This window comes from Amphiprion ocellaris, chromosome 19 (assembly GCF_022539595.1).
Source record: "Amphiprion ocellaris isolate individual 3 ecotype Okinawa chromosome 19, ASM2253959v1, whole genome shotgun sequence".
NCBI lineage: Eukaryota > Metazoa > Chordata > Actinopteri > Pomacentridae > Amphiprion > Amphiprion ocellaris.
The window spans coordinates 8,908,579-8,934,843 of NC_072784.1; the positions used below are offsets into that span (position 1 = coordinate 8,908,579).

General features: G+C 40.6%; 1 protein-coding gene across 3 annotated transcripts in view; it reads right to left on the bottom strand.

The window, feature by feature from the left end:
- Positions 1 to 26,265, bottom strand: part of si:dkeyp-72e1.9 (syntaxin-binding protein 4) — a 75,491-nt gene continuing 49,226 nt past the window's right edge. For all 3 annotated transcript variants that reach the window (XM_023293897.3, XM_055005498.1, XM_055005499.1), the window contains exons 8-21: positions 25,953 to 26,094; positions 20,165 to 20,271; positions 19,879 to 20,020; positions 16,924 to 16,996; positions 13,193 to 13,281; positions 11,788 to 11,884; positions 11,127 to 11,254; positions 10,868 to 10,960; positions 9,050 to 9,115; positions 8,671 to 8,877; positions 5,141 to 5,257; positions 2,811 to 2,860; positions 2,367 to 2,497; positions 1 to 1,133 (exon numbers count right to left, since the gene is read on the bottom strand). In XM_023293897.3, the coding sequence (XP_023149665.3) occupies positions 1,075 to 1,133; positions 2,367 to 2,497; positions 2,811 to 2,860; positions 5,141 to 5,257; positions 8,671 to 8,877; positions 9,050 to 9,115; positions 10,868 to 10,960; positions 11,127 to 11,254; positions 11,788 to 11,884; positions 13,193 to 13,281; positions 16,924 to 16,996; positions 19,879 to 20,020; positions 20,165 to 20,271; positions 25,953 to 26,094 (1,501 nt within the window). In that variant the 3' untranslated portion in view covers positions 1 to 1,074. The remainder of the gene's footprint in view (positions 1,134 to 2,366; positions 2,498 to 2,810; positions 2,861 to 5,140; positions 5,258 to 8,670; positions 8,878 to 9,049; positions 9,116 to 10,867; positions 10,961 to 11,126; positions 11,255 to 11,787; positions 11,885 to 13,192; positions 13,282 to 16,923; positions 16,997 to 19,878; positions 20,021 to 20,164; positions 20,272 to 25,952; positions 26,095 to 26,265) is intronic.

A 26,265-nucleotide genomic window follows, 5' to 3' on the forward strand; every position in this document is an offset into this window, starting at 1 on the left:
TCCAGTCATCAGGTATTCATTTAATATAAAACGGTAACAGAAAGATATGAGGCCACACCAAAGATGAAATCTGGCTGAATTGCAGGACATGTCAGAATTTGCAGCTGTCTGTATAAATAAAATGAGTGTTATGTGTACCCTATGACTGATGTCTGCCTAGACTCTTTGACTATCAAATACAAGTTTACACAGCTGGAGCAACGGTGAAGTCACTCCAGCAGACAGATTAACGTCGACCATGCAGTGATATGAAGCTGCTGATGACCCACACTGCTCAAGACCAGGATTATCCAAACCTTTCTTTTGCCCGATATAATTAAGTAACTGCACGAGGACAGAGAGAGAGAATGATGGAAAAGAAACACTGCTGTTTTTTTTCTACTTCTTGCTCGACGGTTCGTAATGTCTGTGGCAGAGCAAACAAGTGGTAGTGTGTGATGGAGGCAGATGGCAGCAAATGATGATGACACAGAGGAAGACTCTTTGAACAGATCAGCTGGAGATTGTCCTTGCAAAGCAAACGAGTTCAAAATTACATGCAGTCCATGGACAGAACTCGTGTGTCAGGTTAGAAACGAGGTCAGTGAGGAGCATTAACGAGGTTCACAGCTAGGTTTACCGGTTTACGAGTGTGTGTGTGTGTGTGTGTGTTGTGGACTTGATCATGCAGCTCCTCCAACACCACCGACTGTAAGAGTAACACGAGAAAGAATTCCAGCAGACATTTTTTTTGGCAGAGCGCTTCTCATAGACTTCTGTACATTTACTGATTTATTGTTGAAGTGATGAGAGTCCTCGATTCTCGGCTGATTCAACACGTCCCGCTGCAGAGAAGCTGTAGAGTATGTCAGAGGAAGACGCTAATTTGACGTGTTGGCATTACAACATGTCGTCAATTAAAACGCGTCACTGTGGATTTGGATTTGTCGAAGCCGTGTCGTCGTTTTCTGAAATTGTGTGGGAATGGTGCCAAGTCTCGCTGCTCTCTGTGGTCTCGTCCATCATAGCTTCAGCTGCTTTCAGCCTCTTCAGCCCAACCCAGGTCCTCCCTCAGGCCTTTCCTCTCCTCGTTGCTCACACATGATCAGGGCTGACATCTGGTGCTGACGCCGCCTCTGGCATGTTTGCTGAAGCTGAAGGTCGGGACAGAAAAAAAAAGTATCAGTAGCCAGCATTATTAGCAACTTCCTAGAAACTAGTCCTCACATCGTTCCAAAAATAGGTGTTATTATTTGTAATTTACAAGGATAGTAACCCTCTAAACGTTGGTGTCTGTGCAAGTAATGCGGTGGAGTTGTGTGATGATCGGCGTACGTTTGTCCATCTGTGAACATTACTCAAAAATGGAAAAACTCATTTGGATGAAATTTTCAGGGAAGGTCAGAAATGACATGAGGACCACCTGATTAGATTTTGGTAGGGATGCGGCTTATAATCCACAGACTCGTTAAGGATTTCCGTATCATTGCGAGATAGCAGCACGGTGTCACTGTGACTATAACAGCAAGTGAACACTACATCAGCTGCCTGAGGAGGATCACATGATTGTGATCCTACTACAAATCTACCGCTGCGGACTTATCAGGAGTTATCCGACGAACATCATACAAGGAACAGTTGATTAAATTGTGGGGGTGTTTCTGAGTCCCATCAATCTCCGCTGCCTGCTACATATTTAGGTGACGCAGGTCAGTATCTGTACATAACATACACATGCATAACACACGCCTGTGCTCAGCGCAAGGACGTTTTGTTTCCAAGTACATCTGTATGAAATAGTCACATTCTATGTTGTCGTAATTTCTGCCCCTATTTTTGTTCCAGATTTCAGCCATCGGAAATCATGCAACGACTGAGCAGCCTTGGCGGAATATTACGCTCTCTGAGTGCTTTTCTCGTTTGCTCTTGTCACATTTTTCCTGACTGTGGGCTAATTTTTCACTGCAGCATAAAACCCTGCACCTCTATGGAAATAGTACAACCGTAGTTAGAAATGGAGAGAACTTGAAAATGTCTTCTGTGCTGTGTGACACAGTTATGATAATTATGCCAGAAATCATCCATCCATCCATCCATCCATCATCTATACACCGCTTCGAATTCAAACTTAGGAACAATTTAGAATCACTGATTAACCTCACCATGTCCATTAATATATCTGTGTCCACAAGTGTTACTAATACTAGAAAAAAATGTCTCTGCTATAGATATTAATCTACACGTTTAATTAATTTCCATTCTTGTCTCCCCTTTAAACACACAGCCTGCAGTTCAGCCGAAGAATGTCTGAATTTTTGTCCTGTGGTTGTTGGCTGCAGCTGAGTGGTGTTCCAGGTTAAAAACCACTGTAGCACTCAACTCTCTACCTTTGTCGTCAGCGGTGGCAGCGCATACTCCCTCCATCAGCTCTTTCGCTTCAACGGTCAGCTGGAAGGCGGAATCCCGAAGTGGTGTTGGGGTGTCGGGGCTGTCCGTGGCTGGAGATGACCTGTTGCTCCTGATGGACATGAAACACACACACTGGAAGGTTACCGAAGATTCCAAGACCGGAAAATACGTGTCGGGTCAGAAGCACAAGAAGCATGTTTGTTTTTTTCTTCAACACACACACACAGTTGTTCACTGCACATTAACCCTCCCAGGGATGGACTGTCAACACAGAGTTCTACTGTAATGTCCTGAGGTATCTGCATAACGAAACTTAGTGGAAGCAACGACTCAGTTTAAATCAGGTTCAGCTGCTGATTTTCATTGGCTCAATCTTGCAACTTTTTGATCACCCTTGTAGTGTAATGTTCAGGGTCTCTTACCCGCTTTCTCCTCCAAACAGGCTGGGTGTTGTCAGCACTTTGTGGACGTTCTGTAGAGACATAATATAACAGTTACGAAATGTTCTGTTATGAAACTGTTTTACCAGTGAACAAATACTGACATCTGGTCTTGCTGTGACATCGGAATGAGGTCAGAAAGAGCGTAAGAAAAGATGCAGCTTGTATAAAGTCTGACATTTTTTTTTTTGCCTATCATGGAAATCTAAAAAATAATGCCTGGATTTCACCAGTATGTACCGGCGTGCAAATAATATCATCAAACTACATGGTGAAGCATGTAAACAAGTGTGGCTGACTAACAACATGTCTGAATATGGCATTTTTTCCATCACTTAAATTGAATTAGTTTTCTTATGTTATACAGACAATGTTTACATTTGAAATCCTTGTTGTGTTTAAGAATGCATCCAATAGGACATCACAATAAAATTAATCATGATGTGTTAATTCCACAACAGGAGATATATGATGCTACCTAAAATGAGTTTAATAGCCCACATATATCAGTATCGGTTGATTTCGGAATCGGAAATTGAGAGTTGGACAATATCGGACATCCCTAGTTTTTAACGTGAACGAGGCATAGGGGCTGGTTTATCCTTGTGCACAGACCTGCAGTGTGTCTCTCAGCCACTGAGGGGCAGACTGATTCCATGATTGTGGGGAAATGGCTGGCGCTGTCATGGAATTTGTAAGGTGAATTGACTTCAGCAGAATGCGTGCAACATCCCAGTCTGCCTGGGTTATGAGTTCTGGCCAAACATATGCAGACTGTCATGGAGTCAGTTCCGATTTATTGACAGTCTTACGTCTCTACAAAGACCTACAGCTTCAGAGCTGATCTCTGACCTGTTTTTTCTTATAACTCTAACACTGCAGCTGTTACAGAAATCATTTTAGAGACCTGAGATGCTTAAAATTTATAATTAATGAGTGATTCTAAATAGTCGTAGTAGTATTAGTTACATAAAGTATAAGCAAAAGAGTATTTCAAAATGATTTTAAGAAAAAGACATATTTTAACACATCAGTAAATACAATGAAAAGACAAAAACCAACAGCTCTTATTTTAAAAAGACTCAGTCATATCCTGACAGCATCATGAACAGTAGGGCTGCACAATATGAGAAAAAACTGACTGCACAGAGAAGCGTTTAGCGTTCACTAAGCACAGTGACTAGACAGGTGTGAGACCAAATATCACTTTAACTGTCGCCTTAATGTTGCACTGATTTCTTTTTGACAACCAAATCTTCCATTGTAGCGTTCATCCACTGTTCCTCACTCATTCTGCTGTACACATGTGCAGTCTACTTGTCAACAAACTCTGTCTTTTAAATAAAGAATCGGAGTAAATGAGAGGAAGACAGGCTTCCCTTGTAGATTAGTCTAAGAAAATGAGAACTGTGTAAGTTTTCATTTTGTTGTCTAGCAGAGAATACCTGTAATAGACAGACCTTTCTCCCACTGAAAATGTGGGGTGCATTATGAATCACAACGGAGACTACAGACTGTTGAGCGACTGAAGTCACATATCAAACCAGAATGGCAAAGAATTCCTCCTTCAGAACTTCAATAATGAGACGCTTACTGAGTGTTGTTAAAAGAAGAGGTGATGTAATAAAGTGGTAAATGTGCCACTGTCCCAACTTTGGAACATGTTGCAAATTCAGAATGAGCATATATTTAAAGAAAACAGTAAAGTTTATCAGTTTAAACATTATAGCTCTTGTCTTTGTACTGTATTCAATTGAATATAGACCAAAAAAGAATTGTAAATCTTTACATTTTGTTCTTATTTACATTTTACATAGGGTCCCTACTTTTTTGGAATTGGAGGTTTGTATATACACGTACACTACCGTTAAAAAGTTTCAGGTCACTTGGAAATGTCATTATTTTTGAAAGAAAAATATATATTTTTAACATTAAATCAATCAGAAATACAGTCTAGACTTTGTTAATGTGGTAAATGACTATTCTAGCTGGAAACGGCTGATTTTTAATGGAATATCTCCATAGGTTTACAGAGGAACATTCCCAGCAACCATCACTCCTGTGTTCTAATGCTACATTGTGTTAGCTAATGGTGTTGAAAGGCTAATTGATGATTAGAAAACCCTTGTGCAGTTATGTTAGAACATGAATAAAAGTGGGGGTTTTCATGGAAAACATTAAATTGCCTGAGTGACCCCAAACTTTTGAACGGTAGTGTACATATTAGAATTTTTCCTTTTTGATGCATTTGCAAAATTGTCTGAAGTTCAGTGTTGTTGTGCCGTTATCTGTGGTGTGAGTGTGTCCCGTACTTGTGCAAAGCCCAGCAGTTTCTTGTTGGAAATCTCCAGGTGTTTCCTGCTCTGCTCTGACTTCCTCAGCTGACAGTCGATGACCGACAGCCTCCTGTTGAGCTCCACCACCTCCTCCTGATGAGCACACACAGAAGTACACACTCCATTATTAGTGTAAGTGTGAGCGCAATAAACAATACAACAGCGGCTGATAAGGTACTAATGCAGAAAATGCTGCTTTCTGATTTCAAAATGCTTGGGATCGCAACACAACAGTCAAGCAGTTGAAGTGTATGTAAGGAGTTTGATCCAGAGATGATTAAATGCTTATTGAGGTAACAGTCAGAGGCATCATTTGATAAAATCAAAGTGATTCAGTAAAATATTTTTAAAATTTACCGCATTATCAGCCAAGTGTCATACTAAATGTAGCACCAATTTTTCATGAATTGCCAGAAAATTTGTACTAAAATATTTCAAGGAATGTGCGCTTTAGTCCATTTCTGTTGCGCCTTAATATCCAAAAAGAATAATAAAATCTGTGAGAATTTTGCTGTACAATATGCACCCCTATATGTGAAAGAAAAGGTAGGAAGCTCCTGTTTAGCTATGTGGAAACCCTAATTAACCCTCCTGTTGTCCTCGTTTACGGGCACCAAAAAATATTGTTCTTTGTCTGAAAAAAGTCCCAAAATTCAGCAAAAAAAAAAATCCCCCAAATTTCTGAAAATTTGCAAAATCTTCAGGAAGAAAATTCCAACAATTCCTTAAAAGTTTCCCTTGAAAGTTTTATTTTTTAAAAAAAAGTCCTCCAAATTTGACAAGAAAATTTTTGTAAATATTTTCAAAAAAATGAGTAAAAAATCTTCCAAAAAATCCTAGAAACATCTAAAGTGATTACATGTATATCAGTAAAACTTCTAATATTTTCTTTAAGAACGTTCACATAAAAATCAACCAAAATCCAACAAAATTCGCTGGATTTTGGTTGATTTTTTTTGTGTGAATGTTCTTAAGAAACATTTTTAACATTTTTTTTCCACCAAAAAATGTTCAAAGATTTCCCAAAAATGTTGAAAATGTGGACATCAGAAGTTTGACTGTGAAAATATATTTTTTCCCCACATTTTCAAACTTTAAAACGGGTCACTTTTGACCCGCATGACGACACAAGGGTTAAAGAGTAAGAAACTATTGCTGCTGTGATGTTGGCATCTCCAAATGCTTTTCACCATTTCAATTAGTGGACTTTGGTGCTTTAAAGTGAGGTATAGGTTGTTAAATTTGTTCCAGAGTGTGCTTACGCCTCGGGACTGTGTTCGGCCTGCTGAGTATTAAGGAGTAAACTCATCTAACCATGTGACTGTGTGTTCCAGCAGCTGTCACTTTTTCTTTCAAACATGCTTTGTCCTCATTTGTTTTGTTCTCTTATTTTTGTCACTGGATACCGCTTCATCTCGCAGATGTGAGGCAGCGTTCCGGCATACAGCCAGAGGATTTACCACCTGAGATGGAAAGCCACAGGTAGTGAGGCAGTAAGCCTGAGAGCCAGGAGAAAGAAATGAATACAAAGCCTGCTTTTCATCTAAGCAGGGTGACAGTTGAAAACACAGGCAGAGCTCGGTGGCCACTGAGAAATGAGAAATTCGGCTTGATGTGTTTCACAAAGAGGAGGATACAAAATCAGGCAGCAGGCTGACAGTGCTGCAGGGCCTCCAGCTTGTCACAAAGGATGGTGGGAAGACAGAAGAGGGAAAGCTTTAAAGTCCACGTGATGGAACACAGTCAGTTGTTGGCCCTGGGCTTGAGCCGATATGAGCCGATGAGCTACTTAAACACAGTTGCTTTTGCTGTTGATCTCCAAAGTGCAGGTGATTACAGCTAGGTGGGATATTATCCAACAGGAAGGCAATATTTTTACTGGCTTGTGTTATGAAGTGAATGCTAGGAAGACACAAGATGCCCTCCTTCAGTTTCTCCTGAAAATTCTTATTTCTCACTGGAACATTTCACCACCTTGTCGGCACAATTGTATCCTGTTCTTTTATCATCCTGTATCATCCTAAAAATGTGCGTCATGTTATGATGAGATCAAAACCACTGACTGATGGACATGTGAATGAATTCCCTTTGTGCTTTTCTTTTCATGAGATGAATGCAATCCGTAAAGGATGAACATTTTCTTAAAGGTCACCCAGCTGTTCTTTCGAAAAGCCATCCTCTGCAAACAACAACAACAGTGCATCATTCCTTTGACCTAGATCCACCAACCCGCCTACTTTATTTACATATTAAGATCTGATGAAAATATGAGTGGGGCCAACAGTTCAGCAAGCCACAGTTACTATGGCAACCTGATGTGATCGTGTTAAAGAACTAGCTGTGAGTTTTGAATGCAAGAGAGAAAAAAATAATAGTGTTCATGTCAATATGATGACAAGTTTGAACAAATGGACTCTATCATGTTGATCTAATTTATGCGTCAGAAATATTACATGTATGAAAAACCTTGAAAAGTTTTCAGCAGCCATGAACATTATCAGATATCAAAGTAAGGTGAAAGTGTAGATTGTGCTTATGTGAAGTCCTTTGATCTTATTCGTCCACAGCAAGCTAAAAGCAGACATGACGTCATGTATCCCTTACACCCAACCTTCAGTCAATTGATGTCGACTTATTATCAGTTCTTATATTCCACAGTTTTAACATGATCAGATCAAGCTGCAATGGTGGCTGTGAACAGTCTGACAACCTCATCACTGCTTACAGCTCTATGATGTTAGTAGATTATTATTACTCTGCCAAGGAATGGTGGAGTTATGTGACAATTGGCGTACTTGTCTGTCTGTCTGTCCATCTGTCTGTTAGCAACATTACTCAAAAACAGACTAACCGATTTGGATGAAATTTTCAGGGAAAGTCAGAAATGAGGCAAGGACCAATTGATTAGATTATATAGTTTATAGTCTGGATCCACGGATTTGTTAAAGATTTCTGTATCATTGCGAGATAGCGGCACTGTGTCACTGTAACTATGACAACAAGTGAATGCTATGTCAGCTGCCTGCTGACGATCACATGATTGTGATCCCACTAAAAATCGACCACTGTGGACTTACCGGGACTTATGTGTCAGAAACCATACGAGGAACAACTGATTAAATTGTGGGGGTGTTTCTGAGTCCCATCAATTCCCACGACCTGCTACATATTTAGGTCAGGCGAGTCGGTATCTGTACATAACGTACATATGCATAACACACCTGTGGTCAGCGCAAGGTCATTTTGTTTGCGGGTACATCTGATTTCTGCCACAAATTTTTAAAGATTTCAGCCGTCAGAAGTGATACAGTGACTGAGCAGCCTTGGAGGAGTACTGCGCTCTCTGAGTGCTTTTCTTGTTATTCATGCAGTGATATATAATAAGAATTTGAATGTTTCAGCTTGTCAATGCAAACTTAATTGAAACCTTTAATGGATGCACTTTGCTGCCTTTCAGAAGGATAAGTAACAGTGTAGAGTGAGAATAGAGTGAAACTGTTCAGTACCTGCTTGACCTTAGGAGCCTCTGCTCCTCGTGCTTGTCTCTTGCTGGCCAGCTGGTTCTTCAGGTCTCTGATCTCAGCCTCCAGTAGCTGGATGACCTCCTCGTAGTCCTGCTCAGCACTGCCGGCCTGCCGCTGCACCACCTCAGCCTCGGCTGCCTCCAGACGACTCTTTAAACGGGTGTTCTCTTCCACCGTCAAACAGGCTTTCTGGACGGGACAACACAATGTTCCACTATGTATTCATAAGTGCTAATAGGACGTATTAGACCTATTTCAGCTTGTCTGGCTTATTTTACACTGACTGGTTTCAGCATCTAAACTGATATAAGTTTTGAAATACTGCATCTCTCCCCATGTTGTGCCTTGACTGGCCTCTCACCTCTGAGGTCTTCTGCAGCTCCTCCTCCAGAGTCTTCTTGCTGTGCTCCATGTCCTTCAGCATCACCTGTCAAGAGAGACAGACAATGAAGACACAGCTGAGCCTGAGAAGCTCTGGAGCTGGATGATATCCTGCCACATGACAGAGAGCACCTCTGTCTTCAGTCTTCCAGGTGGCCTTGACCAAATGCATCACTTGGTTTCCAACAGTTTGTTCTTGTTTGCTGAGTGCTATGTGACTCTTCATTCCCACAATCAAAAGAGATTCTTTGTCACTAACAAAACAAGCTGGACGACGAATATAATACAGAAAGATTTCCAAAGCAGTGAGAAGAACAGCTGATGGTGTTGAGTGGAGGATTGTTTTCAGGTTCCCCTCCTCTTTATCCATACAATACAACTAAAGAGACTCAGTATAAGATGTTGCTTCAGCCACATAGAAGATTCTTCAACAAAAGTGATCTCCAGAGTTTGGCACTACCAAAGAAATGAGTACAAGGTCATTTTTAGTAATCTAGAGTTGGAACCTTGAATCTTGGTAGAAAGCGCTGAAGAAAAAGCTTGTCAGTACTACAAAGTAAACCCACGTGGGCAATAAGAACAATGTATCTTCATTGTTGAGATGTTTGCAACAACCTGGGAGCTTCCTGCTTAAAAAGATGAGGTGATGTAGCAATGGTATGAGAACTCAGTTTATCTTGTGTTCTATCTAAAAGGGCCTTTCATGAAGCCATGGCAGCCTCTGATAAACCACCTGTTCAGTAATTGAAATGACTCAATCCAGTGCTGAAGGGGGACATTGGATTGGAGGTTAGATGATTCTATACCAAGCCACAATTTTACTACCAGCTATATATGTAGTAGATTTAATGCCAGAGCCGTACATCATAGCAGTAAACTATGAATCAGTTTCAATGTTAGCTTGTACTTTGGATGTATCATCTATCTTATCATGCATGTATTCGATTGTGTGTTATATGTTCCTTGTTCTTCACCCCCCTCTTCTCCCATCCCTCCCCTCCCCACCTCCTCTACCTCTTTTATCCTTCTTAACCCACCGGATGAACCCCCATATGAGCCGGGTTCTGCTCAAGGTTTCTTGCCTGTTAAAAGGGAGTTTTTCTCTCACCACTGTTGCCCTTAGGGCTGCTCTGGGGGTTCAGACATATGGGTTCTGTAAGGCGTCTTGAGACACTTTGAATTGTAACTGGCGCTATATAAATAAAATTTAATGAAACTGAATTGCGCTGCAGTCCTGTTGTGCTTGTACTCTCCATGGATGTCTCTGGATCTGGAGCTACAGGTCCCTGATCTGCAGCTGCACCTGCCATCCTCCACCCCTCTCATCCCTACTATCACCCAACCTCGTCGAGGCAGATGCCTGCCTTCTCTGAGCCTGGTTCTGTCTGAGGTTTTATTTCACCCTCCCTATCTCAGTGTTTTTTTTCATTTGGGTTCTCCTGTTGTCTGGTTGTAATTTGGAACGTCTATACCTTACTATGCTAAGCACTGTGAGATGACATATGCTGTGAATCTGCGATGTATTTAAATAAAATTGAACTGAATTGAACTACAGTGGCTTGAGTGAGGCTCTGGGATATTAGCAGCAGGTCCTTTGGGTCCTGTGGTGTTCAGTGTAGGGTCTCCATGACTCAGGCTCATTGGAACAACATGATCATCGTTACAGACTTAACTTGTCAGTGGTTTAACTCTTGTGTCTGGTCGGCATAAAGTCTATGTGTCAAAGTTGTTTGCTATACTGTAATTAGGGCTGTTAGCTGGCAACAGCCATCTACCATCCCTTTGAGTGTGTGTTCACCTTGAGCTGCTTCATCTGGGTCTGTAGCTGCTTCACTTCTGTCTGAAACTGCTCCATCTCTTCGCTGCTGTAGCTGCCTTCTGATTCGTATGTCTGCAGATGCACACACAATAAAGTAAAAGACAGTTTTGTTCAAGAATTTGTTTAAATGTAATTCTAATTCCTCTGATTTCCTTCCTGTGGTGTTGAAGTCAGTTCAGTAGCTTGATGCTTGCTATGGGATGCTGGTAACGTATGAAAAGCTGTGAGAGCTGCTTACAGGTGAATGGAAGGCTGACGTGTCCATCAGACTGGCTGCTTCATGATAGGAGAATGTGAAGGGACCCGCTCCCAAACCTAACTCCTCCAGGTTCTCCTGGAAGATGTTCCGGGTTACCTCCACAAAGTCTGAGAGTTGAAAGACCAGCACAGGAATTAAGTTTTTGCTACAGACAAAGCAGGGTATCCAACTAACAAATTGTGTGCAAGTAAAAATGAAATTAATTATACCAAGATTCATTCTGTACTTGGGCTTTTCTTTTAAATTAGGTAGTTATAGGTTCAAACAAACATTAAATAAATGCAGCACGGGGCTTTAAAATGGCTGCCCTTTGACTGTCTGCATACAAACAGACAAAGAGCTGCCTCATGGTTACACAATGTGACACCGCACACACGTGACACAACCAGTAAGCAACATGCAGCATGTGATGTGACAGAATTTCAACACAGACCTTGCTGTCAACACAACTGGAAGTGTGTGTGTGTAGGTGTGTGTGTGTAGGTGTGTGTGTGTGTGTAGGTGTGTGTGTAGGTGTGTGTGTGTAGGTGTGTGTGTGTGTGTGTGTGTGTGTAGGTGTGTGTGTGTAGGTGTGTGTGTGTAGGTGTGTGTGTGTAGGTGTGTGTGTGTGTGTGTGTGCGCGCTTGTAGCGACGCTTCACCTCCATAGGCCACAGTGCCTTGGGGGTCTGTGGTCAGACTATGTTTCAACTTCTTCCTCTTCTCTTCTGTGACATTCAACCCCAGGAAGGACAAAGCCTGAGAGAGACAGAAACAAACACAGACAAGAGGAACATCTGATGAAATCACATGAGAAGATCCACTAAGACCATCATCAAAGAGTGATTGAGGTGTGGTCCAGCTCCTAAACCTCAGCTAAAGGTTTTATTTCCATTAACTGGATGGAGAGATGTGAAAGAATCCAACAACGGAAAACCAGTTATTGTCAATGTCATGATTCCTCAGAGTAAATATGTTTTTCTTTTTTCAAAAAGCCACAGAGAGAAGAAACAAGACCGGAGATTGACTGAATAGCTCATGATTCTGACAGTTACACCATTCAGATGTATTCACTAAGTCTCACCCAAACACCTCTGCTAAACTTAGCTTTACCACCATCAATGCACCAAATGTGGAATGATGTTTTGGACGAATGCTGTTCATCCATCCAGTAGAGCCCCTCATTAAAACTGGATATTGTTCTATAGTAATCTTTTCAGTGTTGACTAGATTCTGAAGCATTATCCTGCTGGAAGCAGCCATCAGAAGATGGTCCACTGTGGTCACAAAAGGATGGACATGGTTAGATACTCAGGTAGGCTGTGGCATTTAAACAATGCTCAGTTGGTATTAAGGGGCCAGAAGTGTGCCAAGAAAATATCCCACACACCATTACACCACCACCAGCAGCCTGAACCGTTGATACAAGGCAGGATGGATCCATGCTTTCATGTTGTTTACGCAAAATTCTGACCATCTGAATGTCGCAGCTGAAATCCAGACTCATCGGACCAGGCAACGTTTTTCCAGTCTTCTATTGTTCAATTATGGTGAGCCTGTGCCAATTGTAGCTTCAGTTTCCTGTTCTTAGCTGACAGGAGAGGCACCTGTTGTGGTCTTCTGCTGCTGTAGCCCATCTTCTTCAAGGTTGGATGTGTTGTGCATTTAGAGATGGTATTCTCCATTCCTTGGTTTTACCGAGTGGTTACTCGAGTTACTGTTCCCTTTATATCATCTCCAACTAGTCTGTCCATTCCTCTCTGAATTCCTCACATTCAAAGTCACTTAAATCTCCTTTCTTCCCCATTCTGATGCTCGGTTTGAACTTCAGCAAGTTGTCTTGACCACATCTACATGTGTAAATGCATTGATTTGCGGCCATGTGATTGGCTGATTAGCTATCTGTGTTGGCAAGCAATTGAACAGGTGTACCTAATAAAGTGGCTGGTGAGTGTATATTGTCCCAGACCTCAACCTCATTTTTACAAGATGATTAGTGTTATTCATTTCATCTATAAGAGGTCCGAAAGTTTTGAACAATTTGCCTAGACAAAGAACAGGACTCACCAAGTCTAACTTGTCTGATTTGAGGCGTATGTATGGGTCCAGTGTTATCTTGGGTTTTGCCCCTGTCGGCGACCTCTGGCTGGTTGAACCTTGTAAACGACAAAAGAAAGAAGAGAAGGAGAAAAATTAAAGAGGACAAAGACAGAGTTTGCAAATATCCAACCGGGATCCACTGACCCTTCAGCAAAATAGGGAGAGTGTATGTGAGGCCACAGCACACCTAGTAAACAACAGGAGGAGAAACATAGTTGGATAATCTGTAACATCAGAGTGGATGAGTGATACTCGCTGTAGGGCGGGGGGGTGGGGTGGCAGAATGAAAAGCAGATGATTAAAAAGAGAGGAGTGGAAGAAAGGTAGATGATTACACAGATGAGAGGGAAACCGTGTGAGAGAGGAGGGCAGACAGCCAGTGTCTAATATTAATTTGATGAGCTTGTCTGTCCCAGATTTGTACGGCGGCTTGCTGTGATGATGGTGACCTCTGGGAGTCTGCACACCCTTTTGCTAAGTGTATGAGCTGATTGTAGTGACTATCCTCCACCACTGCAGCGTCATTCATCTATTGTTTAAGTGCCACAGACATCTGCATCAACTGTTATTTCTAAATATGAAATCAGCGCAGTTTTGTTACGTATTTTTCCCCATTTTTGAAGGAAAGAGTAAGAGCTCAAAATAGGTTTAGTGTTGGTCAAATGGTCAGAAATTAGCCTGTGGTCAAACACTTTTGTAAACCTCTGAAGAAAACTTTACATGAGAACTCCTTTACATTACGTCATACATTATAATACATGAACAATTTGCTGATTTTCAGTGCTTTTCAGAATTCTGTCAATAGTCAGATTACGACTCCTCAGAAGCTGATAGTTGATATTTTCAAAAAATGATTGCAACCACTGAAAATGTATAATACCACATTTACAAAAGGGTGAAATCCCAACAATAACAAATTTAGATTTAGTTTTTTGAGGATTAATGTGTACTTGACAGCACTATATCAGCAGCAGTTCATAAAACCAGCTAAAGCCAAAGTTCCATTTAAAAGATGAACTAGAAATGATATTTGATTTGATTTATTCATTTATTTGATCAGGGACCATGCAATTAACATAAAACACATCTGACGTATTACATATAGAGTGTAGAGCATTAAGCTAATTTTCAACCCCTGTCCCTAGTTGGGCTTTTCAGTAAAAGTATTCAGATGACCAACAACACCAATAAACACAGCACAGACAACATTACACACAATGACGCAATCCACAGGCAGTCGGACCTTATAGATGTCATAGGTCCGATGCTCGAAATCTACAAAACAGTTACTGAAGAGTGAGGATGTTTAGTCAGGTGCCGATTAAAAGGTCAAGAATGAACTTCGAAACTGACCTGACTGTTTTGTGAAACAGTGTATTAGTATTTGTGTAGGATTTTGCACGTCATGAGTCCATTTATCTCCCTAACAGGATTAAACACCTCCAATGACGTGCTCCCCTACCTGTGCTTTATGTCAGAAACGGACAACGGGAAACAAGGTCAAAGTCGAGGAGATGACTGTGTATCTGTTGTGTTAAAGCTCAAGCACCAACTAGCAGCAGGAAAGACTCATTTCTGAAAATGTTCTTCTGTTTAATATGATGACTCAGTCAGACTGCAGCTCGACATTGTTGTGACTGATATAATAATTCTGGAAACATACAGAAAGGGAAAAAAAAATGCAGTCGGAATGTTTGTGTGCTCACCTCAGTACAAACTGCTGACATCTGTCACAGCTAGCAACTGGATTAACCAGTAAGAGCCTGGCAGGGAGTTAAGTTGTCATAGCACCAAGCAAATAACCTTGGCTGGGGTAATCCTGGCCAATAGGGTTTGGAGAGGCTGTTGGGTGGCTTTGAGCCAGGAGCCATGAGCGACCCTTAACACCAGAGCTGTTGGTCTGACTGATAGAGTTTAATTTTAATATTAAGCACTTTTAATTTGACTAAAAAAATCTTATTTTCAGTTTTTATGCTCTTCAGCAAAAATATAGTCAACATCCTGTTATCAAAAGTTAGTGAATAAGCATGGAAGCACACTTATTACTATCCCTTGGGCTTATTAAGTGCGACAATGCATAAAGACTGAAGAACATTTATTACTGTTCCTCCGCCTTATTCTTATAGATTCTTCTGGAGCTTGTGTTTTTTTCATAAATCAAAACTCTGATTCCCCTTATATCTGAGCGCCAAAATTAAGGGTGAAAATCAGAAACGGTGAGTCTCCCTGACCTGCCACCATATCAGAATAGTACATGAATGACAGGTCAACTTACTCAGAGAGTAGTTTAGCTTTTTCTTGAAGCAATTTTTAATAAATATTAAACTTTTAGTCAATTCTGGGAGGCTTGAAAAAGTAAGTGTGAAATTCTGCTTGAACTTCCTGGTCATGTGAATGTTGTCCTACAAGGGCCACTTTCTTGCAGCTAAAGATTAAAACATGCATTTTTAATTACTGCCTTTTAGTGAAATCACGAAAATGTAACTGTTACCACATGGGAACATCGTAAAATAGAGGGTAAATAATATTATTCCTTAGTTTATATGTAATCTTTGTAATTTACATAATGAGAAGGTGAAAATGAAGCACCATCCTTCTGCCAGGAATAACATGAAGTTGTGTCCTTGTCCTCTTGCTTTTGGACAATACAGTTGCATAACTTCAACATTTGATATCTTGGTTTGACAGGGACATGGCTACTTTATAAATGTTGTGAATACTATCTCTGGTTTCTATCAACAGTGAGTGATGAAGTGAATGTAGAGGTGACTAAAGATGTCCCTGTAGTTCGTGTACTAACCCTGTTTCCCCTCTATCACATATTACTGTTGAAATTGGGACAGATGAAGAAAAGTTTTGGAAGCACACAAACCCGGTGGAAATGTCTCTGAACATCTGTCAGCAATTTTATCTGCTGCTACTGTATCAGCTCATCATTTTTTATATACATAGTAGTAGAAAAACCAGTTAAACGCTGCAGTTTAAGGTATCAGATCACTATATGTTGTTCTGAAGATCCGTTTTGGGTCAGAGCAGGGCTGTTTATGTGTTGCTGTTGTTTTTTTTTTTTTTTAATCCAAACTCACAAAGCCCAAAGAATCTGTTGCCAGCGTCCTGGTGTCAGACGCCACTGGACACCCCAGAGGTCTTTATCGATGCCTCAGTGATTCAGTGTATTATCTGTATAATATTACAGTATTTATCTGTATTTTGTTGTTGTTGTTGTCCCATGAGAAGTCCATCTGTCAATACTTTCTGACAATGTCCATCTTGAAAAGCCCCACACAAGTGCAGAGCCTCTTTAAAAAGACCCAGTAACTTCTTCTAACATCAGGTAACTAGTTTGTATCAAATATTACTCAAACAAGAAGCATTTCTTTTCAGTGGAGCACTGATTTTTTCTTCATAGTTTCTGGACAACAATGGCAGTATGACACAGAGAAAGGAAATATATCAGACTTCGACACGTAGTTGTGTCTTAAGTAGCAAAACATTATTGACAGATTTACCCAATGAAGTTAGGTGAACTTGCATTGATTAATAGGAAAAAAAGTCCCTGCAATGTATCCTTGTATAACCAGTTCCAATCCCACTGTGAATCAACCACTGACTCTGCAGCCTGTACTGCTCTGAGCACAGCACATATGAAAACAATAGGAGAGGAAGCAAGAGAGACTGTGTGAAGTGACGAGCTCTACCTGTAATATGGATATCTGGAGGACAGATGTCAGGAGAGGGTGAGGACACTTGAGCTGGCTCCTCAGTACAGATCTGCAGAGAAAACACATGTATATTTGATTATGGAAAGCAAAAAAATACAAAACAACAAGCAGATTTGAAGGGCAAATCCACTGACGGACACAACAGAATGAAAAGCTTTGATCGTAGCCTGCTAAGCTTTCATAGCCGTTCACATGCAACAAAAGAACATAGACTGGAGCTCACAACTGGATGAGGAGAAAATAAACTAACCGTTGTCAATTTCACTAGCTTGAATCAGTGAAATGATTAAATACATTTGACGGACTATAGGTCTGTCAAACATATTTAAGACAGTTAATCAATAAATGCCTTTTCTTTTGTAATTGTTCCTGAGGTTGTATGGTTAGGAAGAACAAGAACACACCAAGAAAACAAATTCTTGGACAAGCAGAGGGAAACATTTTTAAAGTTTCTGCTGTTTCCCAAAAGTCAGTCACGTCTCATCTTGCATCCTATTGTTGTTGAGCTGATGCAGCAGCCAAAGATACATTGTGGACACTCACGCCTAGTCATTTTTTTTACTTAAAAATATTCTGCACTTTCACACTTGTTGCTGCAATCTAAGAATCTACTAACAAAACAGAGACATTAGGCAATATTTTTAGGAAAGACGGCATAAATATCCATTGTTATGCAGATGACACCCAGTTATATTTCTCTATAAAGCCAAATGAAACCAATCAGTTATTCAAACGCCAGGCATGTCAGAAGGACAAAAATGCCTGGATAATTTCTAATTTTCTTCCTTTAAATTTGGACAAAACTAAGATTTAAAAAATTGCATTTGGCCCAAAAAATGTCAGAAACTCTAGATACCATTGCCCAGGCTTCCAGTTCTACTGTAAAGAAACTTGGACTTATTTTTGATCAGGATATGTTGTTCAACATCCACATCAAGCAAACCTGTAGAATAGCCTTCTTTCATGTACACAATATCATGAAAATAAGGAACATCTTGTCTTAGAGTGATGCTCAAAAACTAGTCCATGCATTTATAACTTCTAGATTGCATTATTGTAATTACCGACTATTGGGATGTCCCAATAGTTCTCTTGAAAACTTCCACCTGATACAACATGTTGCAGCCAGAGTTCTGACAGGAACCAGTAAGAGAGATCACATTTCTCCCATATTAGACCCTGTATGGCTCCTGTAAAATCCAGGATAGAAATATAAAATCCTGCTTCTCACATGTAAAACTCTTAATGCGCAGCTCCATCTTATCTTAAAGACCTTATTTTAACAGCACAAAACAGACCACTTTGCTCTCAGACTGCATGTTTACTGGTGGTTCCCTGAGTTTACGTAGGTCAAATGGGAAGCAGAGAATTCAGGTTTCAGGCTCCTCTGTTACTTAATCAGCTCCCAGTTAGGGTTCGGGAGGCAGACGCCCTCTCTGCTTTTAAGATTAGGCTTAACACTTTGCTCGTTGACAAAGCTTATAGTTAGGGCTACTCAGGATCACCTAAGCTGTCCCTTGGTTATGCTGCTGTAGGTTAAAACTGCTGGGGGATTCCCATGATGCACTGGGTTCCCCTACTCTCCTCTCTCTTTCTTCCATGCAGTTATCCACTGATCAGGCATAATGTTATGACCACTGACAGGTGACGTGAATAACACTGCTTTTCTCTTCATCATGGCACCTGTTAGTGGGTTGGATATATTAGGCAGCAGGTGAATGTTTTGTCCTCAAAGCTGATGTGGTAGTAGCAGGAAAAATGGGCAAGTGTAAGGATTTGAGCCAGTTTGAGAAGACGACTGGGTCAGAGCATCTCCAAAACTGCAGCTCTTGTAGGGTGTTCCTGGTCTGCAGTGGTCAGCATCTAACAAAAGTGATCCAAGGAAGGAACGGTTAGACTGGCCTGTATGGTCTGACCCAACAGACGAGCTACTGTTGCTCAAATTGCTGAAGAAGTTAATACTGGTTCTCATAGAAACTTGTCAGCATACACAATGCATTACAATTTGTTGTGTATGGGGCTGCATAGCCACAGACCAGCCAGGGTGTCCATGCTGACCCCTGTGCAACACTGAAAGCACCAACAATGGACACATGAGCATCAGAACTGGACCACGGAGCAATGGAAGAAGGTGGCCTGGTCTCATGAATCACGTTTTCTTTTACCTCATTTGAATGGGCAGGTTCGTGTGGGTTGCTTACTTAAGGAACACATGGCACCGAGATGCACTATGGGGAAAAAGGCAGTGATGCTTTGGGTAATGTTCTGCTGGGAAAGCTTGGGTCCTGCCATCAATGCAGATGTTACTTTGACACGTACCACCTACCTGAGCATTGCTGCAGACCATGTACACCCTTTCATGGAAATGGTATTCCCTGATGGCTATGACCCCTTTCAGCAGGATAATGCACAGTGCCAGAAAGGAAAAATGATTCAGGAATGATTTGAGGAGTACAACAATCAGGTGTTGACTTGGCCTCCAAATTCCCCAGATCTCAATCCAATCGAGCATCTGTGGGATGTTCTGGACAAACAAGTCCGATCCATGGAGGCCCCACTTGGCAACTTACAGGACTTCAAGGATCTGCTGCTAACATGTTGGTGCCAGATACCACAGCACACTTTCAGGGGTCTAGTGGAGTCCATGCCTCAACAGATCAGGCCTGTTTTGGCAGCAAAAGGGGGACCAACACAATATTAGGCAGGTGGCCATACTGTTATGCCTGATCGGTGTATACCACCATTACATGGGTTAGGTTGGTTCCTTTCCACTGTGGGAATCCAAAGGCGACTTTCGATTGTTCGGTTCTCTGTTCTATGTTTAAAATTCTTAAGGTCTTATACTATGTGAAGTGCTATGAGACGACATATGCTGTGAATTGCCAAAATTTAAACAAAATAAAGAATTGTAATGACTGTTGTGCAGCTGACCTCAGGTGATCTGATGTGGACTTTTAAGCGTCCAGAGTTGTAACTGTTTCCTGTGGCTCGCTGGACTCCGTTGTGGAGAGACGTGCTGCTTGGAAAGAGTCCTTTACCTGGGATGAAAGCGATCTCCACTGCACTGTCCTGGCTGGAAACACAAAACCATACAAACACAGATACACAGAAATAGTGACGCACATAGAAGACATAAGAAAGAGGTTACACTGTCTATAGTTGACTAATTCTACTCACTTTTAGTTACTCGATGAGCAATAAAAGAAGCACCACCCACCTGAATTTGACTTTGTTTAGCATGGCTTTAGCCTCCTCATGGGTAACACCTATCAAAGACTCCTTGTTAATGGCAATGAGCTGATCTCCAGGTCTCAGACGTCCATCCTGCACAACAGGGAGACAGACATAGGACGGTCTATATTGAGGCCTACTTTTATAGACAGGATTTGTAAATGGTGTTTATTCAGACCTAGTGTTCTAGACATTGTAGGGGCTTGTGCCAAGAACCTCAGCACCTAGCCAAGTATAGTCACTATCATGCATTTTTCAAGGCTGGAACTTAAATGTAACATGTAGCCATTGTCACATACTGTATTCAGCTTCTATTTCCACTGCTCTTTCTTTATTTATCAATTCCTCCCATGCTGATTGGTCAAGCAGCTAAGGACACTTACAACAAACCCAACAGCTACTGTCCAGACTCAACACTAAGTCAAACAACCTAGAGGAAAAGTTAAATATGGGATATAGAAAAATAAAGGATCTTAATTTGCACAGTTGAGCAAACCAAGAAATGAAATAGTTTAAAGTTCCCAGTGACCTTGATTCTCTCATTTTCACACGAATGTGAAAAATATCCCTTCAATTTCTGTCCCACAGAAACACCTGTGACTGGGATTTGGAACAAGACAATAGGATTTAGCCTGGGAAATTTCCACTGATGATTGGCTGACAGATGTAGGTCCAAAACCTTGTAAACAGTTACATTAAACAGGAGGTACTACTGATTCCTCAAATCTCTTTAGACTGGCTTCAGTAGATTTTGGTGAAAAATGATGGCCCCACCACAAAGGTGTAGGAGGGACCCTTTTTTGTCATATTAAAGAATAAAACAGTGACTCAAGTACAGCTTATTTGAAAATACATCATCAACTTTAAGAAAATGCCACATGAACCTTGATATGGCAAAATAAGCAGAGCTCTAACTTAGGAAAGGCTTTGTAAGGCTTGTTACTCTTCACCAAAAGGTGCACACTGCTAAATGTAACAACTAAAAATCATCCTCCTTCCTAATCTACATGAAAATCTAGCGTTTTTCTTCTGCCTAGTGTTTACCATCTAAAACAACCCAAATTCTGACAAATGCGTGGCAGCATAATCCCCCTGCTGACTCATCCCATACAGAAACTCCTGGTGCATGAAATTCTAGCTTGCTTCCTATATGACACAAGGGATTAAGAACTGGGATTTGGAGGTAATGGACAACCTGCTTCCATAAGCAGAAGACTGAGGAACACAGAGGGTTCACAGCCGTTGTAACACAATAAGGCAGTAATTTGCAGTTTTGCATGAGTTAAAGAACCTTAATGACTGTGTGGACTTTGCTTCACTGTGACCTGTCTCTAACAAAGTTGCGTTTTGGGGATTTTGAGTTTGTTTTTACTTAAGTAAATATCACATCAGAGCACCTTTCATTTCAGCAACAGAAAGATGTTCTAATGTCATATTTACTCAAGCAAAAACAGAGTGATCTTATCTACATGGGCTGCTTTCTATGAACAGGGCATTTTTTAATACCAATATTTCAGTCAGAGTTGGTTGGTTTTTTTTTTTAATTTAATTTTTTAATTTTTTAAAATTTATATAAGCACAAATACTTTAAAGTGAAGCACTGAATGTAAGGTGATACAATGTTGAATCATTTGACATTTAAATGATACTGCATAAGTGTGTACTCAGCTCTGCTGTGTACTGAACTATTCTAGTTTTGGTCCTATTTTTTATTGGTTGTGATATCACTCACCACTGTCATTTGTACCAGTAGACTTCATTATTCAGAGTCTTTATGAATTTAAAAAGTCAGCAGGAAGCAGGACTAATGCACACTCTGTGGGACAAAAATACTGAAACCCTGACACTCTTCTCCTCCACCAGATAAAGCATTAAAGGTCTCCACTGAGCCTATGAGGTTGTACAATCCAGCACTTTCTGCCTTGTTTCTGTCAAGCGCTCTGCTATAGTGCAGAGTTCATCTATCATGTTTACCAGCAGCTTCCTGACAAGACTTGGAGAACATTTGCTGTATTTTTTTTCTTTCTCACTTCTACCCTTATATGGTTTTACCAGTGCGCTTTTGTGCAAGATTACTTAGAATCAATCTTGTAGCCAGTCTCAGAGCAATCAGTTGTCTTCAAGATGTAAAAACTGAATGAACCCAAAAAAGGAGAAAACTGGCAACAAACTAATTATGCTCACAAGTGTAAATGTGTGTTACCAATTTGTACGTAATAGTAGAGCAGTTCTTCGCCCGCTTGCTCTCCCTGTTTCACCTGCCTGCACTTTGCTGATTACTGCAATGAGTGTCCGCTGCAGGAATCAGACCTCTCAGGACAACTGCCCACTACCTCACCTCCAACTATTTAAACTCACTTCATTCAGTCACTCCTTGCCGGACCATAGATGCTGATCCCCTCATGGACTCTGTTTTACCACCGATCCCAGCTTGCCTTCAGTCTGCCATAACCCCACCATCCCTGGATACCCACCGATCCCCTCCCTGTCCTCAGTCTGCTGTCTACCTGTCTTGTTTCACCCGCCAGCTCCCGGATTCCTCATGCCTGCCTACCTTGCCCCTTTAGTTTTGTTCCCCCTGGGTTTGTAAGTACACCATTTGTTGATTTAGTTTAGTTATCCAGCTTGGGGCTTTACTTGTATTCCTATGTATAATGTAGTTCTCATTTTTTGTTTTTGTTTTGGTCTCATCTGATGGAACTAGACATGGCCATGGAGCCAGACTGTAAGGCGGCAGTCAGTCACTGGCAGCAACAGTCCTAACTAGATTCAGGCATCCATTCCAGAGACGCCACAACTGCTCCTTCCCTCAATCGAAAGGGCAATCCTGAAGACGACGATGTCAACAACAACCACGTCATGTATGAGTGGGAGCAGGGCTTCAACCAGAACTTCTCCCAGGAACAAGTACAAGACAGAGATGGTCAGTATGTGATCCAGCTCTAGGCTTACAATTCCAGAATTTCATCATAATCAATTTTTTGCATATCTTTAATTTACTAAATTTCTACAGATGATCCGTATGCACCAGATCTTTCTTCAACTTCTACTGATGGTTGTACTGTTTCCATAGAGGTGCAGGACTTCATACTGCAGTGCAAAATGAGCCCACACTAAGGGAAGATACGACAAGAGCCAAGAAACTGCTTGGAACTCTGACGGTTAAGGTCTTTGAGATTTCAGCTGTGTCACCTAGAGGTCAGAAGGATTAGTGACAGCTCAAACATTTAATGGTCAACTGATGAAGATCTTGAGTTACGATCGCTGTTATTGTCAACTGCTTGGTATTAGTGTAAATCAACAGTTACAAAAATTTTATGCAAATCACTGAATGTGCGTTTACCTACAAGAGAGAGACTCAAATAGCTCTACTCTACTGCCACCACTACTTCTACTACTACTACTACTACTACTACACATGTGCTTGTTACTATTATTACATAGTAAGGAGTGTTGGCAACCTACACCACTAGCGTAGTTAATTCCCCATTAACACGATTTCAGCAGTAGTAAAAGGTCCCTGTGATGCTGAGATTACAGCAGCAAGATTAACTAATGCAAAGGTCAAACCATTAAGGCGGGACAATTGAGTTACAACACAGTGAAGCCAACGCTGCTAATAATTTCTTTGGAGATGTTTATGTCTGCTGCATTCCAGTGTTGGTACAATAAAACAATTATGAGTGCTAACATTAAAAACGTGTATGTGGCTGTTCAGGAAATTGGGTATTCTATTCCATTGTGTTTTTGGTAGATTGTTTCACGATCATTTTCCTCTTGCATTATCTCTGAAGTCAGCACTGGATGGTCCTCAGTATGATAAGAACCACAGACTTAAGTTTCAAATTTACAACAATATGCAATTTACTTTACCAGTATGGTAAAAAGACTAACACAAAAACCTATATTACATACAAATGCAATGGAAAAGGCTGTAGGATGAATCTAATTAAAGTGTTTGGTTGGCCATACATACAGTATGTGTTTCCACTGTGTGGGTGGACGTGACAGGCTCGTACTTACTGTCGGTTTTAGACAGCTAGTCAGAGAAACAGGATCAGAAACCTTCGACCTCGGCATGGCTCAACAGTAGTTTAATCTGTGGTCAAAGCTTCACATGTCTGCATGCACTCTCTCATTGCCTTCTTCCCGTTGTCTCTCTCCACCTATTAGCTCAACCCTCCTGTTAGGTTAGTTTCTCAGGAACAGTAATGATGTTCCTGAGGCGTGTTTAATTATCCAAAAATGGCACAAACCAAGAAATCCCAATAACAATGTTTAGATCTTATTATTCACTCCATTACTAACCATTTCAGTTAATATTTAGTGCAACAGTGATCTTGAGCCATTCGTGCACTCCCTCTCGCATGCCACAGAAAATCAGTCTCACAAAACTTACTGTAGTATGAGCAAAAAAAATCTAAAATGCTGCGATGTAGCCTCCATTACCTGTACATAAAAGACGGACATAGCTTTCAGGTCTGACAAGTGAGGCCAACATGTTAAATGCCATAAAAATCTGCATTTTTTCTAATGACCAGCAGGAGGAGAGTCCAGCAGAGTGTGTACTTGTATGATAGTATCCTATTTTTGTAGCTAAAGTATCCACCAAATAGACATTTTTAAGTACGACTACTAATACTAAGCTCAACTTGAGTGATCACTATTTTATTTAACTGTATACAGTTACAGTATATTTAAAGTATACAGTATAGTTTGGTAATACTCTAAGTTCAATGTGAGTATACTTTTTGAACATTCATAAATTAAATCTCTAAAGCTGGAAGTATATTTTCACACTAGTGTACTATTTTAGTGATTACAATACCCCAAATACACTAAAAGTATATATTGAATTTATTAAAGCATGCTTTATGTGCAGCTTCCACTATACTTAGTGTAATTTTAGGGTCATTCCAGAATTGGAGGAGATTTGGGCTTCAAAATTTTTGAAATTTTCTGCTACATATTCATCAATAATAGCCAATAACCTATCAAAGGCTTGATTGGCTCAGTGTACACATCAATGGTACCATTTTTATTCCGTGTTTTATTTGTTGTTCGTTAACCCTACGCTAATCACAGTAACAGGGTTGCTAATCCATGCTAATGTTAGCCTTTTCTCAGGAGTAGAAGAAGGAGTAGAATTTAGCTAGCTGTTACTGCTGACCAAGAGGACAAACTTACTGATGGAAAACAGTAAAGAAAAAAGTAAAAAGAATTTGTCTTATCCTGAAATCCAAAATAAGAAGGTTTAGGTTTCATTTTAATTGTTTTATTTGAGATTCAATTTGGTCATCAGGGGGGTGTGACAAGAGAAAAATGGCATTTAGGGGGAACTCCAGACTTATTTGGCATTTTAAAAGTATTTTCAAACATTCTTTTCTCCTAGTTTTTTGTAGATTTGGTCTCAGGAAAAGGAAATTCACACAACAACTGCATGTTTTAGTATTTTGTACATGGATTATTTAAAATTTGATGGGTGGGATGAAAAATGTCCTTAAGTGGTTTCAATTTAACACAACTTTAAGTATAGTCATTTTGAGCATTGCAAAAATATTTTAAAGTGTAAGTCACATGCTTTAAAATAAAAAAACGCTTTTCACGTAAGTATACAAAGGAATACTGTTTGACTAATTATAAATACAATCATAAACAACTACATTTATACAATTCGAGCATCATGGTATAGTTCAATGAAACTCAGCTCATCTTTATCTTTCCCTCTCCTTCAATATCTGCAGTTCTAGTGGTTCATTTTATTCATTTCTTACCCGGTGACAGTCGCCTCCAGACAGCACCTCCTGGATGAAGACTGCAGGACCGTCGGGCCTGTTGGAGCCTCCTCCGATGGTGATGCCTAAACTGCCAGATCGTGCCACCGAAACGAGCTGAATCACCCCTTCACCTGGGTGACTAACCACAAACATAAACACATGCATTTCTGAAACACATCAGGTGTTTTTTAGTGCATCACAGGACTTAAAGGATCTGCTGCAAGACCTCTGGCTGGGTACCTTCAGAGACCGTGCAGAGTCAAAACCTCCCCAGCACCATATTAGGCGGGTTCTCATGTTTTCAATCATT